General features: G+C 41.2%; 1 protein-coding gene across 1 annotated transcript; it reads right to left on the bottom strand.

Moving 5' to 3' along the window:
* Positions 1 to 1,159: 1,159 nt before the first annotated feature.
* LOC115125759 (transcription factor AP-2-delta-like) lies at positions 1,160 to 14,615 on the bottom strand. The gene is made up of 8 exons (XM_029655324.2): positions 14,577 to 14,615; positions 13,491 to 14,000; positions 8,815 to 8,875; positions 5,637 to 5,802; positions 5,014 to 5,132; positions 4,213 to 4,354; positions 3,842 to 3,955; positions 1,160 to 2,396 (listed from the first exon to the last, which is right to left on the bottom strand). Exons 1-8 carry the CDS (start codon positions 14,613 to 14,615, stop codon positions 2,186 to 2,188), a joined length of 1,362 nt encoding a protein of 453 aa, XP_029511184.1. The 3' UTR covers positions 1,160 to 2,185.
* Between the last annotated feature and the right edge of the window lie 973 nt (positions 14,616 to 15,588).

Below are 15,588 nucleotides of genomic sequence, written 5' to 3'. Positions count from 1 at the left end.
ATATTTTTGGTGTGTGTGTGTATTGATTGACCCACCCACTACAGGAACCAGTAGGAAAAAAACTTAGTATCAATAGTTTTTATTGAACACAGGTATTTTAGAAGGTATGGTTTTAACATACAGTATATGTAGTTCAAAGCCTACAAGAAAAGTTATTTAAATATTTATATATATCTATACAAATGTTTATGAAGGGTCAAAGAGCTTGTGTCGTAAACATAGTTCTGGGGAGTGTACAAAGATAGACATGCACAACAAACTGTTTCTATGGCAACTGAATAGTCATCATTACAAAATGGACTAGTCTCAGAAATTTGCACACAGAGGCGCACAGAGAGGCGCACACACACACACACAAACACTCTCACCAACATAGTAACCCCAGACCCCAGTCTAACACTCTCACCAACATAGTAACCCCAGTCTAACACTCCCCAACATAGTAACCCCAGTCTCACACTCTCACCAACATAGTAACCCCAGTATAACTCTCTCACCAACATAGTAACCCCAGTCTCACACTCTCACCAACATAGTAACCCCAGACCCCAGTCTAACACTCTCACCAACATAGTAACCCCAGTCTCACACTCTCACCAACATAGTAACCCCAGACCCCAGTCTCACCAACATAGTAACCCCAGTCTCACACTCTCACCAACATAGTAACCCCAGTATCACACTCTCACCAACATAGTAACCCCAGTCTCACACTCTCACCAACATAGTAACCCAGTCTCACACTCTCACCAACATAGTAACCCCAGTCTCATAGTAACACCTCTCACCAACATAGTAACCCCAGACCCCAGTCTCACCAACAGTCTCACACTCTCACCAACATAGTAACCCCAGTCTCACACTCTCACCAACATAGTAACCCCAGTCTCACACTCTCACCAACATAGTAACCCCAGACCCCAGTCTAACACTCTCACCAACATAGTAACCCCAGTCTCACACTCTCACCAACATAGTAACCCCAGTCTCACACTCTCACCAACATAGTAACCCCAGTCTCACACTCTCACCAACATAGTAAACCCAGTCTCACACTCTCACCAACATAGTAACCCCAGACCCCAGTCTCACACTCTCACCAACATAGTAACCCCAGTCTCACACTCTCACCAACATAGTAACCCCAGTCTCACACTCTCACCAACATAGTAACCCAGTCTCACACTCTCACCAACATAGTAACCCCAGTCTCACACTCTCACCAACATAGTAACCCCAGACCCCAGTCTCACCAACATAGTAACCCCAGTCTCACACTCTCACCAACATGGTAAACCCAGTCTCACACTATCACCAACATGGTAACCCCAGACCCCAGTCTCACCAACATAGTAACCCCAGTCTCACACTCTCACCAACATAGTAACCCCAGACCCCAGTCTCACACTCTCACCAACATAGTAACCCCAGTCTCACACTCTCACCAACATAGTAACCCCAGTCTCACACTCTCACCAACATAGTAACCCAGTCTCACACTCTCACCAACATGGTAACCCCAGGCTCGCACTCTCACCAACATGGTAACCCCAGTCTCGCACTCTCACCAACATGGTAACCCCAGTCTCGCACTCTCACCAACATGGTAACCCCAGGCTCACACTCTCACCAACATGGTAACCCCAGGCTCACACTCTCACCAACATGGTAACCCCAGTCTCACACTCTCACCAACATAGTAACCCCAGTCTCATACTCTCACCAACATGGTAACCCCAGACCCCAGTCTCACCAGCATAGTAACCCCAGTCTCACACTCTCACCAACATGGTAAACCCAGTCTCACACTCTCACCAACATGGTAACCCCAGGCTCACAGTCTCACCAACATGGTAACCCCAGTCTCACACTCTCACCAACATGGTAACCCCAGACCCCAGTCTCACCAACATGGTAACCCCAGTCTCACAGTCTCACCAACATGGTAACCCCAGTCTCACCAACATGGTAACCCCAGACCCCAGTCTCACAATTCTAAAATGGTAAACACTCTGATGGCATTAATTGCACTGTTCAGGTGGAGGCTGAAGGAAGAACGGTGTGCTCCTCTCCTGTTGGCTCCCAGATGGCGGTGACCAGAAGTCCATGTCCCCACTTCCTGTTTTTCAGAATTAATAAACATATCTGCCTCCATAGCTCATCCTCCCAAGGCACAGGGAAGGGGTTACTCTGTCTTTTCAGCTTTCTCCTCTTTATTGAGCGGTTCGCTGTTTTTACGGGCGTTTCCGGTCTTTTCGGTCTCCTGACCTGAGGTTTTCCCATGGTTCCCAGCGGCAGATTGTTTGTCCAAGAAGTTGAGCATCTCACTGAGAACGGTCTGGAAGGTGCTAAGAGCTGCGCACACCGCCGGAGTCCCAAACCCATGGGTGATCAGACTGGAGAATACACACACACATATAAATACACATTATATAACCCTGAACACAGACATTAGTAGTGAAGCTGGTTGAAAGCACTAAGCTGTCTGTTTAAACAACTGGCACACAGCTCAGTAACCTATGCATACCCCACAACACATATCACCAGAGGTCTCTTCACAGTCCCCAAGTCCAGAACAGACTATAGGAGGCACACAGTACTACATAGAGCCATGACTACATGGAACTATATTCCACATCAGGTAACTGATGCAGCAGTAGAATCAGATTTAAAAACAGGTAAAAAACTACACCTTATGGAACAGCGGGGACTGTGAAGCAACACAAACATAGGCACTATACACAGACGTACACATGGATGTTGCATTGTAGATATGTGGTAGTAGAGTAGGGGCCTGAGGGAACACACTTAATATGTTGTGAAACATGTTATGAACGTATTGTAATGTTTTTTAAATTGTATAACTGCCTTAATTTTGCCGGACCCCAGGAAGACTATCTGCTTCCTTGGTTGCAGCTAATGGGGATCCGTAATAAATACAAATGTTATGTGTCACATGCTTGGTAAACAACAGGTAATAATAAAAAATCCACGATGAGTAACGATAACTTGCCTATATACACATGGTACCAGGACTGGGGGCGGCAGGGTAGCCTAGTGGTTAGAGCGTTGGACTAGTAACCGGAAGGTTGCAACCCCCGAGCTGACAAGTTACAAATCTGTCATTCTGCCCCTGAACAGGCAGTTAACCCACTGTTCCCAGGCCGTCATTGAAAATAAGAATTTGTTCTTAACTGACTTGCCTGGTTAAATAGAGGTAAAATAAAAAATAAAATAAACTGAGACTATGTGCAGGGGTACGAGGTAATAACTTGGTTATATACACATGGTACCAGTACTGAATTAATGTGCAGGGATACGAGTTAATTGAGGTAGATATGTACATATAACTAGTAATAAAGTGATAGATAATAAACAGCAGTAGTAATGTATATGATGAGTTAAAAAAGTTAGTGCAAAAAGAGTCAATTCAGATGATAAGTGTAGCTGACTATTTTACTAACTATTTGGTTAACCATTTTACTATTTAGCCGTCTTGGGGGTAGAAGCTGTTTAGGGTCCTGTTGGTTCCAGACTTGGTGCATCAGTACCGCTTGCAGTGCAGTAGCAGAGAGAACAGTCTATGACTTGGGGGTAGCAGAGAGAACAGGCTTTGACTTGGGGGTAGCATAGAGAACAGGCTATGACTTGGGGGTAGCAGAGAGAACAGGCTATGACTTGGGGGTAGCATAGAGAACAGGCTATGACTTGGGGGTAGCAGAGAGAACATTATATGACTTGGGGGTAGAAGCTAAGCCTAACACCTAACCCTTGGGTAGCAGAGTGGCTTTGACTATTTTTAGGACTTTGCATATTTGTGTGTGTGTGTGTGTGTGTGTACCTGAAGTGTGTGAGGTGTCTCTGTATATCCAGGTCCAGTATAGGTGTGGGTCTGGAGGAGCCAAGAGGAGAACGGTCCTGACTCAACAGGTCCTGGAACTCTTTACAGATCTGCCTAAATGTCACAGGTTAGGGGTTAGAGGTGAAGGGTTCAGTGTGTGTGTGTCTCTGAATTTTGTATTTATTTCAGAATTAATCAATGAATAAAATGTGTATTTTCATGTCAACTGGCAACCAATCCCATTCGGGATTAATTGACACATAAATAAAATAAAGTGCGCATCGAATAAAGAGTGAAAAAAAATCTATATATAAGAGTAAATAAGGGTGTGTGTGTGTGTGTGTGTGTGTGTGTGTGTGTGTGTGTCTTACTTGGTGGCCAGCACCATCTTCTTGCGTGCGTTGGTCTCCTTGGGTTCATTGTGTTGACTGGCAAGGTGTTCTCCTACTGCCTTGGTAGGAAACTCTGTCTCACACGTATAACCAAAGTCTCTAGCCAGGTGGAGCGCCTCACCTACAAACACACACACAGATGTTTTATTAGTATAGAGTCATGAGTTTTAGGTGTAGAATGATAGAGGGGTGAGTTTTATTAGGTGTAAATTGATAGAGGGATGAGTTTTATTAGGTGTAGATTGATAGAGGGATGAGTTTTATTAGGTGTAGATTGATAGAGGGATGAGTTTTATTAGGTGTAGATTGATAGAGGGATGAGATTTATTAGGTGTAGATTGATAGAGGGATGAGTTTTATTAGGTGTAGATTGATAGAGGGATGAGTTTTATTAGGTGTAGATTGATAGAGGGATGAGTTTTATTAGGTGTAGATTGATAGAGGGATGAGTTTTATTAGGTGTAGATTGATAGAGGGATGAGTTTTATTAGGTGTGGATTGATAGTGGAGTGAATTTAAATAGGTGTAAATTGATAGAATTATGAGTTTTATTAGGTGTAGATTGATAGAGGGATGAGTTTTATTAGGTGTAGATTGATAGAGGGATGAGTTTTATTAGGTGTAGATTGATAGAGGGGTGAGTTTTATTAGGTGTAGATTGATAGAGGGATGAGTTTTATTAGGTGTAGATTGATAGAGGGATGAGTTTTATTAGGTGTAGATTGATAGAAGGATGAGTTTTATTTGGTGTAAATTGATAGAGTGATCAGTTATTCCTACCTTCCACCAGAGAGGTGAGGAGTGTAACATTGGCAGCTTTTCTCCGACCAGCTGGCAGGTTGAGTCCCAGTCGATCCAACTTCTCTCTCAGACAACGACCACCATTCTTAGACTTAGCTCTGCATTAAAAGACATGATCACATCTTCACATCAATACCAAAAATGAATTAACCACTATAAAACATTCCCATTAATTATAATCCACATAACAATTCCCATTCCTTGTTGCTACAGGATTATTTTTCTGCTGTGAGAAACTGGGTCAAATTAACATAAGGCATCTGTTTATCTCTCAGATATAGATAGGACAGACACTTCAAATCTATTTTCTTTGTATTACTTTTTGCCTATCTGTTTTGCCATGTATGAATGTGTAACCTCAGCATATATAATCACATCACTATCAATGAAACATGAGTATCAACAATACAATCCCGTTCACTTTCAGAAAAAACATTGAGTGTAAAACTGTCATCAGAACCTAAAATACAAATGTTTTACTCCATTGTTCTTGTTTTTGTTATCATTTGAGTGTGTGAGTGTGTGTGTGTGTGTGTGTGTGTGTGTGTGTGTGTGTGTGTGTGTGTGTGTGTGTGTGTGTGTGTGTGTGTGTGTGTGTGTACCTGCGGAGGATTCCTCCCAGTAGTGAGGCGTTGAGACACTCTGGAGGCGAGAGGCGTCTCTTCACCTCAGCGATGGTGACTTTATATTTGGAGGTTGAGCTCAGGAGGGACAGACGGCCAGGGACAGAGCAGAACAGATCTGTCGGGTTCACCACACAGGTACCTCCTAGACACAACACAGTAACACAACAAATAAACACGTGCGTGTGTGCGTGCGTGTGCTTGTGTATGTGAGTGTGATAGTCGTGTGTGAAGTCCAGCTGTGTGACAGTTTCCGGCCTGGCCTGTCAGTCAGACGTCTCTGAAAGCTGTGAGTTCACATCATATTAATTCCTCCAAAAATGTTTTGAATCAAAGTAGTTTGTATTTTATGTTGCCACGGGCAATGGAAAAGGAGCTATTGCCGGTAGTACGGTGGAGCGCGTGGGCCCAGAGGCGATAGCGCTATTTAAGCAGTGGAGAGTAGCCTCGGGCGGCGGCGCGAGCGGCGGCGGGATCACACGCGGAATCAAGCGCCTTTTACAAGTTTGCCACGAAAATTAAAGAAAAAGAGACACGGGCCAAATGTCATTCTCTTCCTATTTTAAAAACAATGTTTAGAGCACCTGTCACAAGACAGCACAGCCCACATAAACCCAGCAGCCGTCTGAGAGAGGGCGCGTGCACGTAGAGGGCACACGTCTGGTGATAAGCTTGATCAGATGCTGAAGGCTTGGTGGGATGCTGGTGATTAAAACACAGACACTGCTCTAAGTAGGAGCCGCGTTTCTGGAGACATTTCTTTTGAAAAAGGTTGTGTGAATATTCATGGCGCCAAAGCCGGCGTCAGAAAGAACAACATTAATATGATCTCAGCTGAATTCGGGCCGCGCTGCATTAGCATATCAAAGCGGCCGCCCGAGGCGAGAGAAGCTATCGATACGGGAGCGCGAGGTAAAGCAAAGATTATTGGTTGTGATGGTTGGAGCAGTGGAGCTCGCGGCTAAATCCTGCACACCATTAACCGAAAGTGATAGCGGAGGGATTCCTGTATCAATCCTCCAGAACTCTCCAAAACACAACACCAAGACAGAGTAACACACACACGCACCTGCACTGTTTATTAATCAACTAGATACAGGCTGCTTAGTCGAAAATTACACGTGTGTAAAGCTAGAGAATAACAGAAAAATAACGACGTATTTGATAGATCACAGCAACAGATAACAGGTAAAAATACTACTACAACAGAGAGTGATAAGGTAAACATTTAATGTTTTATTTTATTTCACCTTTATTTAACCAGGTAGGCTAGTTGAGAACAAGTTCTCATTTACAACTGAGACCTGGCCAAGATAAAGCAAAGCAGTGCGGCACAAACAACAACACAGTATTACACATAACAAACGTACAGTCAATAACACAATACAAAAATATATGTACAAATGTAGAAGAGTAGAGAGGAAGACAATAAGTAGGCCATAGAGGCAAAATAATTACAATTTAGCATTAATCCTGGAGTGATAGATGTAGAGATGATGAAATACTGAACAATATTATCACAGCAACAGATAACAGGTCAAAATTCCAGGAAAGCAGTTCGCTCTTTGTTCTCCTTACCAAGCTCGAGCTAAAATGTTGTTGTTTTTTATCTTATTTTCATTTTTTAAATGTATATTAATTTTACCACGCTGAACATCTGCAAAAGTCTTGTGTCAACAGCTTAGTGGATTAAAATCAGCAGAAACAGTATTTCAGAGTTTAAATGATCTCTTTCTATATCATTAGGCTATATTTCATTATACAGTTCATTTCCAATTTATCAACGATAACAAATAATAAAAACAGTAATAAGTCTTTACTAATGACATCAAAACATCATTTGGTTATTACTGTGAAGGCCAACACTATGAAATGACCAAACTCCATTTGCACACACTGTTAATAGATTTTTCTATTGTGTTATTGACTGTACGTTTGCTTATTCCATGTGTAACTCTGTGTTGTTGTTTGTGACACTGCTTTGCTTTATCTTGGCCAGGTCGCAGTTGTAAATGAGAACTTGTTCTCAACTGGCCTACCTGGTTAAATAAAAATGAAATTAAAGAAATAAAGAAGAAATAAAAACATCCTTCAGTTATTACTGTGAAGGATAACACTGTTAAATGATTATTAGCTGTTCTTGCTGAAGTGAAAGCACAACTCTAGATGAATTATAAATCCATTCCGCCCGCTCTAGAGCGTAAACTATTTAAAAACGTTTATCTACTATAAGTATGTACTGTATATTTTGCAGAAAATAATTTACCAACAGTAACTCTTGAACCATTCAAGCTAGAGACACCAAACCAATTTTCACATGTTCAGGCTACCTTAAATTAACTTTGATAAAATATAAACAGAGGCAATTGGCATAAATTAGTATTACATTTCATGGATAAAAACTAAAAAACTATGGTTTTAGACATTTTAAATGTATTTACAGAAGCAATTAGGGTTAAGTTCTTTGCTCAAGGGCGCATCAAAATATGTTTCAGCTAGTCAGCTCGGGATTCAAACCAGCGACTTATTGGTTATTGGCCCAACACTCTTAACCACTAGGCTACCTGCCATCCCATAAACACTTTAAAACAAGCTATCAAGCAAACCACCTTTTTTCAGTTTTTTTTATTAGTTATGTTATTACTCCTTTTACTGTTATTAAAGCTGTTATTATTACTATCAAGCAACTATAACTGTTATTGTTATTATTAATATTATTGTTTATTGTTGTTGTTGTTAGGCAATATGATTTTTATTTCTTCTTTTCATTGTTACTTTTCATAATAGAGTTGGTTTGAGAATGACTGATCAGAGGATTATGCACACTCTATTCTACAACGGAAGTTGCACTGAAAGCGTGAAGGAAATCCGACATTGCAGCTTCAGGCAGAGTAGTAGAATTGTCTGGTTTGAAGTGAAAGTGCCTGCATGCATGACAGGACATTTCACGTACTAATTTAACAACTTTAAATACAATCTGACAGAAAATGTAAAATAGCACCGTGGTGTGTCATAATATTGGCTAATTCAACAACAATATATTTTCACTTGATTTAGAGTCCGTCTTGTCTGTTCGATTCTTCAGATTACCAGACAGAGAAGGAGATGGGTATTCATGTTAATGTGTGTCTAAAATGTGTGTTGTAAGGTGCCTTACCTCTTCGGATGACGCCACCTTGGCCATTGAGCATGAGCCCGCACTGCGCCTCGACGGAGCCCTGAAACGGTGTCACATTATTATTAATAACAACAACAGCAATAGTAATAATAATAATTGTATGAATAATAACAATAAAGAATGTAGCAGCAAGTAGCCTAGTGTTTAGAGCGTTGGCCTAGTAACCGGAAGGCTGCAAGATCGAATCCCCGAGCTGACAAGATAAACATCTGTCGTTCTACTCCTGAACAAGGCAGTTAACACACTGTTCCTTTAAAATAGAGCCCGTGTTCCTCAGTCATTCTGATACCAGGCTCTGCACGCGGGCGTTTTTAACAGGTTTTACATGCTACCACATTTGTGGTTATGATCGGTAACAACAGGTAGGTGCAGATATCCACACACACGCCACCGTGGGCTGAGCGTTCTCGACCATCCTGAAGTTGACGCACTGTGCGGAGCTGAATGTGTCTGTTTTTTTTATTCTCATTTGTTTCTCTCTGGACCTTATTAATGCATAATTACTATTATATTTATTTAACTAGGCAAGTCAGTTAAGAACAACTTCTTATTTACAATGATGGCCTAGGAACAAGAACCCCGTTAATCCCCGGTGTGAGCTGCAAGGTGGTCGAGCGCAGACACAGCCCTGATTAAAATAAAACACTCGGCTGTCTATCTCACGCCACACGGAACAGGCCGTGTAAGTCTTTTTAACAAACTCTGTCTCTATAGTATATTTTTACTCCGAAGCTAAAGTGATTATAAAATCAATATACAAAACGCAAAGGTCTTGCATACATTAAGTGTCTAACAGGAGGAAGGGTTAGGGTTAGGGAGCCTGACGGGGGAAAGGTGTGGCAGCTCTTTTGTTGAGCATGAAAATCCCTTTATGTTCTCAAAGATGCTATGTCTGTTTCTGCGCGCGCTGGATCAGACCGCATCTGTTCTACTCAGGTTCACGTGCCTTTATTTTCTAAAGAAGGGCGAAGACCTATTCTAATGGCCCGTGTGTGTTCTTCTACCCTTCCTACCAACAGACCACTCACAGGTCTAATAACAATCTACAACGAAAGTGGCAAAGATGGTGACATATTGAAATATATGAACTTTAAATAAAAACTATATTCTTATCATCAGAATCACAATATCGGTTATCCTCATCACCATCATAGCCTAAATAAGAGAATATTACAGGAAAAAAAAGATGGTAGGCAATTGGATCTAGAACACCATCCCCATTATTATAATAATTATTGTTACTGATCCTACCAGGAGACTATTTTACTATGCTATGGTACGCTATGTTATTAATATTATTAGTAAAGTAGTTATCATATACACCTATATTAATATTATTAATAAAGTAGATATCATATACACCTATATTATTAGTAAAGTAGATATCATATACACCTATATTAATAGTAAAGTAGTTATCATATACACCTATATTATTAGTAAAGTAGATATCATATACACCTATATTAATAGTAAAGTAGATATCATATACACCTATATTAATAGTAAAGTAGATATCATATACACCTATATTATTAGTAAAGTAGTTCTCATATACACCTATATTAATATTATTAGTAAAGTAGATATCATATACACCTATATTAATATTAATGAACTAGTTATAATATACACCTATATTAATATTATTAATAAAGTAGTTATCATATACACCTATATTATTAATAAAGTAGATATCATATACACCTATATTATTAATAAAGTCGATATCATATACACCTATATTAATATTATTAATAAAGTAGTTATCATATACACCTATATTATTAATAAAGTAGATATCATATACACCTATATTAATAGTAAAGTAGATATCATATACACCTATATTAATATTAATGAACTAGTTATAATATACACCTATATTAATATTATTAGTAAAGTAGATATCATATACACCTATATTATTAATAAAGTAGATATCATATACACCTATATTATTAATAAAGTAGATATCAGATTAATCTATCAGTCGATGTGCCCTTGACCAAGGAATTTAACCCTAATGTGCTCCAGATACATGTATCACTAGCCACTTTAACTATGCCACTTTGTTTACATACTCATCTCATATGTATATACTGTACTCGATACCATCTACTGTATCTTGCCTATGCTGCTCTGTACCATCACTCATTCATATATCTTTATATACATATTCTTATCCCCTTACACTGTGCATAAGACAGTAGTTTTGGAATTGTTAGTTAGATTACTTGTTGGTTATTACTGCATTGTCAGAACTAGAAGCACAAGCATTTTGCTACACTCGCATTAACATCTGCTAACCATGTGTATGTGACAAATACATTTTATTTTATTTTATTTGGCGCTGTACTACTATGACTGACCCTGTAAAACAACACCTATCATACTACTATGACTGACCCTGTAAAACAACACCTATCATACTACTATGACTGACCCTGTAAAACAACACCTATCATACTACTATGACTGACCCTGTAAAACAACACATTAAACCTATCAGGTGTTTGTGACAATAAAAAATATTTGTTTTATTATTTACAAAAACAAATATAATTAATAATATACATATACATGTATATTAATATTACGAATCAAGTAGTTAATAAAAACATATTATTAATCAAGTAGTTATCACATAAACTTATATTAATAGTATTGATCAATTAGTTATAATTTAAACCTATATTAATTTTACTTACAAGTAAAGTTGTTCTACAATAGCTCTATATTAATATGATTAATTGAGTAAATATATATTATCCTACCAGTTGAATTACTTCTGGTATCCTAGCAGTTTGGTTGTTCAGTTTAAAAAGGAATATTGTAATAACGGAATGATTGTTCTGTCCCGTGTAGCGTGTTTAACCGGAGCCGCAGCTCAGATGTTGCTGCATAAAGAACCGGTTGATTGACATTAAGTCGGTAATTGGATAAACTACGGTGCTTTATGGCGCTCCTGCGACCCATTGTGCCGCGAACCCGGATCCCTTAATCCGCCTTTCAGAGGAGAGAGACACAGCGGCTTCACACCGCCTCACCAGCCGGGCACACACACACACACTATTTCTTTACATCTAAAAGAATAGTTAAAATATATGTCACGTGCATATGGGGTAAAGTAGAGGGTGGACTGCATAATGGAAGTGGATTTCTTCAGATTAACCGTTTAAATGCAGCATTTATTCTATTTCCTTTTGTTCTAGATTACTTCATCTTCATTTGACCCATTTTGATTCAATTTCTCTCCATCGAGTATAATATTAGCCTAATGTAGGTATCGACTGTCATACATGGAAAGTTCTGTTTCTATTTTGACTGAACCCTCCTCCTGCTGCTTTTCAAAAGGACTGCAACGCGTGAGAGGGAACAGAGCTGGGCTAGTGTCTGTGTCTGGAAAGGGCGGAGACGGACTCTGACCATAGAGATAGATAGAGGACTCATCTTTGTATCTGTGCCATTATAGCGTATGTGACAGCACGGGCGCCATTGAGACTACATCCATTTTAAAGTAGTACATTTTGTTCTAATTCATTGTCTGATTGTTCCCAACTCATAGGAATCAAGACCCAGTTGACAACTTTAAAATGGTGGAACGCCTCAATGGCCTCTCTCTCTCTCTGTCTCTCTCTCTCTCCCTCTCTCTCTCTCTCCTCTCGCTCTCTCTCTCTCTCTCTCTCTCTCTCTCTCTCTCTCTCTCTCTCTCTCTCTGTCTCTCTCTCTCCTCTGTCTCTCTCTCTCTCCCTCTCTCTCTCTCTCTCTGTCTCTCTCTCTGTCTCTCTCTCTCTCCCTCTCTCTCTCTCTCTCTCTCTCTCCCTCTCTCTCTCTCTCGCTCTCTGTCTCTCTCTCTCCTCTGTCTCTCTCTCTCCCTCTCTCTCTCTCTCTGTGTCTCTCTCTCTCTCTGTCTGTCTCTCTCTCTCTCCCTCTCTCTCTCTCTCTCTCTCTCTGTCTCTCTCTCTCTCTGTCTCTCTCTCTCTCCCTCTCTCTCTCTCTCTGTCTCTCTCTCTCTCTCTCTCTCTCAGTTAGGGCCTGAAAATGACTTTGTAGTTCATTATAGCCAGTGTGGCTATTGGATAAAAAATGTCAGCAGCTGTGTTTAGACTTGGTGTTTGATCAGGATTACAACAGTGGGGGAGAGGAGAAGAGTGGAGGAGAGGAAGGAAGAGGAGAGGAGGGGAGATGACGAGAGAGGAGTAAAAAGACGGGAGAGGTGTGGAGAGGAGGGGAGAGGAGTAGGGAGTAGGGGAGAGGAGAAGATAGGAAGGGCGATGTGAAGAGGGGAGGGAAGAGGAGTGGAGAGGAGGTGAGAAGAGGGGAGAGGAGAGGAGAGAAGGGGAGAGGAGCAGGGAGTAGGGGAGAGGAGCAGGGATTAGGGGAGAGGAGAAGATAGGAGGGGAGCAGAAAGGAGTGGAGAGGAGGTGAGAAGAGGTGAGAAGTAGGGGAGAGGAGAAGATGGGAGGGGAGAGGTGAAGGGGGAGGGTGAGGGGAGGGGGAGAGGAGCAGAAAGGAGTGGAGAGGAGTTGAGAAGAGGGGAGAGGAGGGAAAAGGAGAGGAGAGGAGCAGAGAGGAGAGGAACAGAGGAGAGGAGGGGAGAGAAGACAAGAGAGGAGAGGAGGGGAGAGAAGACAAGAGAGGAGAGGAGGTACCTGCAGGTCATCCACCCCAGGGGTTGGGAGCCCCAGACCTGCCGCAGGCAGCAGCCTCTGGTCGTGGTGCATGCTATACTGTCCGCCGTGTGACGTCATCAAAGACAGGTCATGTCGCCGGTAAGCGTCCAGGCAGCCCAACTCGCGCCTCTGCTGATCATCCAGGCACGAGGACTTGAGTGCACGGGCACTGTGCAGGTTGATGAAGTCTGCATCTCCATGTGTTGCATGGTGAATCTGCTGGTAGTACTGCCCGGAGTGGAGAGAGTTGAGACCATATGCTTCTGGGCCCACGGCTGGGTGGGAGTGCTGGAAGTCATAGTGGAAGGACTGGTGGTGCAGGGGGGTGTACTGGTGGTTGGTGGAGAAGTAGGGCGAGGCGAACTCTGTGGCTGCCGGGGGGTAGGCTGTGAGCGGCGAGGACGAGCTGTAGGCCACCGAAGAGTTGGCGACGCTCTCGAGGCAACCGAGTTGCATTAGACGATAACTGTTGGACCCGTCATGACGTATCTGAGAGGAAGAAAGGAAAGGAAAATCTCAGCAGTGTCATTTCATTTACAATCTCTTTAACCGCCAGCTGTCTCCCAAACATGTTCTCACACACGTTGACACAACTGAAACACACAAGACGCTTAGAAAAAAACACATGAATATGTCATTCCACGAGCCCATGGTGTTTGTATGTTGTTCACGGTTCTGTCATGCTGGGTTCATCGTTTTAGAGCTCATGTTGCTCTATTTTTATTTGTATATTATTACTATCGAACTGCGGTCTCAGCTTTACGCGAGCCGGATGGCAGGTGAGTAGGATGAGCCACCATAATGTTCTAATCACTTCTGTTACCGGTTTTACACACAGGAGGCTCATCTGCCTCTCTCTCTCCACACTAAAACAACCCGCATTACACCAAGACAGTCCTATCCCCGGTCCCACGATATATGAAGCCCTGTTTTCTGGAGACCCATTCACAATGATTTGTACTCTAAATCTGCATGTAGTCTCACAAACAGTTGTGATTAATATAACCGATAGAGAATATCCCTTAATGTTATTTGTAATGAAGAAGAGTGATAGTAAATAAATACCTCGGAATCATGGACCAGGCCGGGAAATGTGGCTGACATGTTCTTGCTCCGGTAACCCGCTTGATCAAATAAATGATTTCCGTTAAAATCCCCAAAACGAAAGAAATGTAAAAAGTCCCTGCGTAAAGCCGCAGATAGCTGGTGAAACCGGAGCGTTTCCCCTCTGTACCAGTCACACCGGCTGGCGCGCCGATTTTGTACTTGCAGGGTATTTCTGTTGTGATGTCGTCGGTGGTCCCCTGATAATATAGTTAGAAAATTAAGCATCAGCACTGAGGAATGGATGGAGGACAATAGAAGAGCTGCTTCCATCCCAGGAGACAAGGAATAAATATTGTATCTTCCCTAATAAGGAACCGACACTCTTTCATCAATTTTTGTGGACATTTTCTCGTTTGTATTTGCTTTCTTCGTTTCACCCACATGGCTTAAACCTAGGCTATTACAACAGGAATTGGATGTTCAACAGAAATGTAAGTTGCTTTGAAAATATCCCCTGGTTTATATATTGATTATTACTTCAAAATCTGTTTTCGTTTAAACTAAATGTGTTTAATGTTTTTTTAAATTTTTTTCAAACATATCACTCCATTGCCGTGCACGTCGCCGAATCTTTATTAAACCATTTATTATAACTACTACTATTAGCATATTACGAGCCCATTACTAGTACTATGAGCATATTACGAGCCCATTACTAGTACTATTAGTATTGATGTTTTATTGTTATTGTTATCCGTATTATTGGTGTTTAATTATTGCCATTATTGTGTCTATTTACAGACATTTTATTGTGGTTATTATTGGTATTATGCCATCCTCATTGTTTTTAAATCTAATAGACTCGATATTAAACAGTCAAAATATGCTCCAGTTGTATTTGGAAATAACGAAGATATTATGTTTTGATCGGAATCATAAATATTGAATGCGTGCACTACCTGGGAAGAAGATCATTTCGTGGAGATTAATAACGAGAACAATCAGGAGATAGTTTCTGCTAACAGCTCTG

The sequence above is a fragment of the Oncorhynchus nerka genome, linkage group LG24 (assembly GCF_034236695.1).
Source record: "Oncorhynchus nerka isolate Pitt River linkage group LG24, Oner_Uvic_2.0, whole genome shotgun sequence".
Lineage (NCBI taxonomy): Eukaryota > Metazoa > Chordata > Actinopteri > Salmoniformes > Salmonidae > Oncorhynchus > Oncorhynchus nerka.
The sequence above is the reverse complement of the archived record's forward strand: the minus strand, read 5'-3'. Positions and strand labels throughout refer to the sequence as shown.

Bases quoted from the DNA above. Each gene is read 5' to 3' on its own strand.
- LOC115125759 (XM_029655324.2), bottom strand. From the start codon at position 14,615: ATGTCAGCCACATTTCCCGGCCTGGTCCATGATTCCGAG. The intron at 5,803-8,814 runs GTAAGGCACCTT...TGTTGTGTCTAG, and splicing joins AGGTGGCGTCATCCGAAGAG to GAGGTACCTGTGTGGTGAAC. The intron at 5,133-5,636 runs GTACACACACAC...CTTTTAATGCAG, and splicing joins CTGGGAGGAATCCTCCGCAG to AGCTAAGTCTAAGAATGGTG.